Source organism: Cynoglossus semilaevis, chromosome 7, assembly GCF_000523025.1.
Source record: "Cynoglossus semilaevis isolate Cse_v1.0 chromosome 7, Cse_v1.0, whole genome shotgun sequence".
NCBI classification, from domain to species: Eukaryota; Metazoa; Chordata; class Actinopteri; order Pleuronectiformes; family Cynoglossidae; genus Cynoglossus; species Cynoglossus semilaevis.
This window is the reverse complement of record NC_024313.1, coordinates 6,113,023-6,116,629: the sequence shown is the minus strand read 5'-3', so window position 1 is coordinate 6,116,629 and position 3,607 is coordinate 6,113,023. Positions and strand designations below refer to the sequence as shown.

At 38.7% G+C, this 3,607-nt stretch overlaps 1 protein-coding gene across 1 annotated transcript in view; it reads left to right on the top strand.

The window, feature by feature from the left end:
- The window catches only part of LOC103380939 (rho-associated protein kinase 2-like), a 29,519-nt gene extending 29,224 nt beyond the window's left edge, over positions 1-295 (top strand). Inside the window, exon 32 of the mRNA XM_025056895.1 lies at positions 101-295. Coding sequence (XP_024912663.1) covers positions 101-185 — 85 coding nt within the window. The 3' untranslated portion in view covers positions 186-295. The remainder of the gene's footprint in view (positions 1-100) is intronic.
- Positions 296-3,607: the final 3,312 nt, after the last annotated feature.

The following is a 3,607-nucleotide window of genomic DNA, read 5'->3' as shown; positions in this document are numbered from 1 at the left end:
GCAGAACCTGCCCCAATATATTTTGGCAGGTAAAAGTGGGCTTTTGGTGACTCTCTCTCTCTTTTTTTTTTTTTTTTGGCCAACTTGGTTACTGTTCCAGATTGCTTGATTTTGGCCTGAAAGATTGGACTTGGTCGTTGGATGATGTGGATAATGATGATGATGATGATGATTTGTTCTTCTGAAGCAGTGAAAGTGTGGACAGAGGGTAACCACACCTCTGCATGAACTCTGTGTGTTTGTTTTCTACCTCCTGGAAACGAAGCCATGAGCATGGTTTGGTGTGGTTTTCAAAAATTGCTGCCAGTTTTTAATCGCCAATCCATAGGTTTTTCATAAATATACTGAAGCCAGTTGTGTGTAAACTAACGACAGCAGACCTCCAGTATCTTTCTGATCAGTTTGAATTCATTGTAACGGTAACTTTTAGTATTTGATTAACTATTATTGTTTAGTTATTTTTGTTATAAATCTTTTCTATTTGTAGCTAGTATCAAGCTAACACTGACGTAGCCTGACATCACTCTGTAAGCATTTTGACAAGCTCTTACCCAATTAGTCTTTTAGCAGTATATTGTTGCTAACTTTTAGCATAAGTATGTAAAAAAAAAAAAAAACCCGAATTCCTTTTCTTATTAGATATTAGATAAGTCTGGGAATCTGTTACTTGTCGTCATACAGAACCAATGAAACAATAGCGCATGTCGTGCAGTTTTCTCCATGGTAATGATTATTATGCTCGACTCGATAATGCAGCATTTTTGTCTTTGTAAGATAACGACGGCGTATAATTTGTGTTTATCAAAACAGTTAGCATGCAGCTAGGCATGTTAAAACAATGTCTTAATCTTTCTCAAGTGTACAGACGGATATTATTCCCTGGTTTGTCTGCCGTTTATGTCTTTTTTTAACTCGTGCTTTGTGCAGTGTGTGGATTTTGTGTGGGCGTGACTTTGAAGCCCTGTTGTGGTACCGTCCTCAGATTCTCATTTCATTTTTTTCTCTCCCTGTTTCTCTCTCTTTCTTTCTCTTCACAGTTAACCCCGACAGATCAAAGAGTGACTGAAAGACTGGAAATAAATAAATGCATAAATAAATAAACAAAAACTGCTAACCATGGACCGGAACTGGCTGTCGTCATGAGAACTAAGGAGAAATGAGCATCGTGTTCCTTTTTTTTTTTTTTTTACAGCAGGATTTCATCCAAAGGACACAACAAAAATGAAAAGCTTGGAGAATTATATCTTTCATGTTTTATATGATAAAAAAGACAAATAATGTTAATCAGATGCAGTGACTCACTTATATTTACATTTGTGATGTATTTCTGTTTGGACGTGTGTGTGTGTGTGTGGGTGTGTGTGTGCAGATTTGTACATAGAAATAAAAAAAAAAGAACAGGTGTAGTTCATAGTGTATTAATGATGTTTTATTTTTATGTTTTGACTCCACAGCAGCACATTAAACAGCACAGAACACAGAACAGGTTTGTCCTGTATCCCCATGGGTATAGTTTTGGACGAAATATTACTGCAGTATGACATACCATAATACATGACAACAATGTGAATTAAACAGAAATGTTTTTTCCCCTTTCTTTACGTTGACATGACAGTCCAAAATAAATTCTGTTACTCTGAATATTTTTGTTTTGTTACAAAAGTCCATGTCTGTTGTTGAAGATATTTTGCAAAGCGCGACAACAGCAACACAACAATAACAAACGTATCATGTGTTCTTTAATGCAGAGGAGCCCAACACTTCTCAGAAGAAGTATGCCAAGGACAGTAGAGCGAAGGCCACACACTGTACTGTAGGCTGTCGCTTAGGGTGTCGTCTGCTGATGGCTGTCGTGGTTCAGAGCAAAACAGTAGGTAAGGAGGCAGAGTCACCAGTCTCATTTTGTTACTGGGCAGAATGGTGATTAAAAAACACATTGTTTGCATTTTGTCAGTGCATAAGATGTTTTATTTTTAAAAAACTGATCAGATTGTCTCCCAGTTATATTCTATGTCTATTGACATTCAGAGGCCCAGAGGAGACGGAAGAAAAAAAGATGGTTGTGTTTACAGTATTGGCAACTGTTGGGCTGAAAGATATTTGGGAAAAGTATCTTTCTCTCCCAATGTGTCTCACTGGCAGTCGAGTCTCTACACACGCAGCTGCACATATCTGATTGGCTGATCAGCACTGCATGACAAGAGAGAGGTTGTATTTTTACCGTAATACCTGAGAAGCTGCTTCCGACATAGACACTTTTTTTTTCCCCCACTTGGGATTGACATAGATATTTCATGAGGGCATTAAAAGCCGACACCATGGGAGTGTCAGGGCAGATCTATCAAGAGCATTTACCCTCAGAGAGATGGAGAGGCCGGCGGTGAAGTTGTACTAGAGCCGGGGTAAGGATATTTTAAATACAGTGATAAGAGAAGGACGTGTAGGAGGGTGGATTTGAACTACATTCACTGGTGGTTTTGTCTTTATCTCAGTGGCGCATGTGGAGTGAGTGGGCACGGCTGAAATAAATGTTTCAGAACAGCCTAAAGCTAACTGGCACTCATCATACATAATGCAGGACGGTTCGTCACGTTGCCCATCTGCTTAAACCCTACTGCAGGTCTCATCCCTTCACTTTATCATTCTGAGTGGAATCAGCCGTACTGACCACTCTGACCTCCGGTGGTACACACACCTGCACTGATGAAAAGCCTCCTGCGTCCCACACTTTACTGCATTCGAGTGTGTTTGAAAGATGACGACACAAATCCCCGACTATTGTGGTTAAATATGTGTGTGTATATTTACATACATTCAAAATATTCTAAATGTTTCATGTTCAGGTACACCACCTATTGGTGACCTCTGGTATAAAACACATTATCTACACCACTGATAACTGTGAATTCATTATCCTGTTACTTTGTCTGTTTTGTTTTTGTGTTTTTTGTGTGTGGGTTTTTCCCCAGGTTCTCCAGTTTGCAGGGTTTACATTAAATGTTCACAGAACCGCAGCCCTTAACCATGACAGAGCCTCCAACAACATCCAACGTCTGATATGATGACGTCAGTAACAACCAAAAATGTTCAACTCATCACTTCATAAGAGCTGCATTGTCTTAAGACGCCGTATATTCCTGTGTCTTTGAGGACAAAATTCAAAACCCTATTTGATATTTTCTTAAATATTTAATTAATTTTTTCAGAGATATTTTCACTTAATTCTGTGGTTACCAGGCTCTAATAGGACTGTTGTTCTGTCTCTGCTTCTGTCTCTGAACCATTTGGTACATTTGCTTCAAAATAGAAAAAAAAAACAGTAATTGTAACAAATTACTGTTTTATAACTGAGAAGAAGACAACAAACAAAAAACAAAATAGTGCAACTTCCCAGCTGTGAGTCTTTGCTCTGGGTTGCTTTTTTTTTTTTCCAATCACTGATGGCCTACCCTTAGGGTGGACTCCTTACTTTGAGAACCTCTGACTATGGCTAAGAATCCTTACACTGTAAACATGGTGGATTTATAATAAGCTCACGGCGGTGTTGACTAAACCATGTAACTGCACAGTGTTTGCATTCAGACGCACAGTCAATAATTCATTCCTG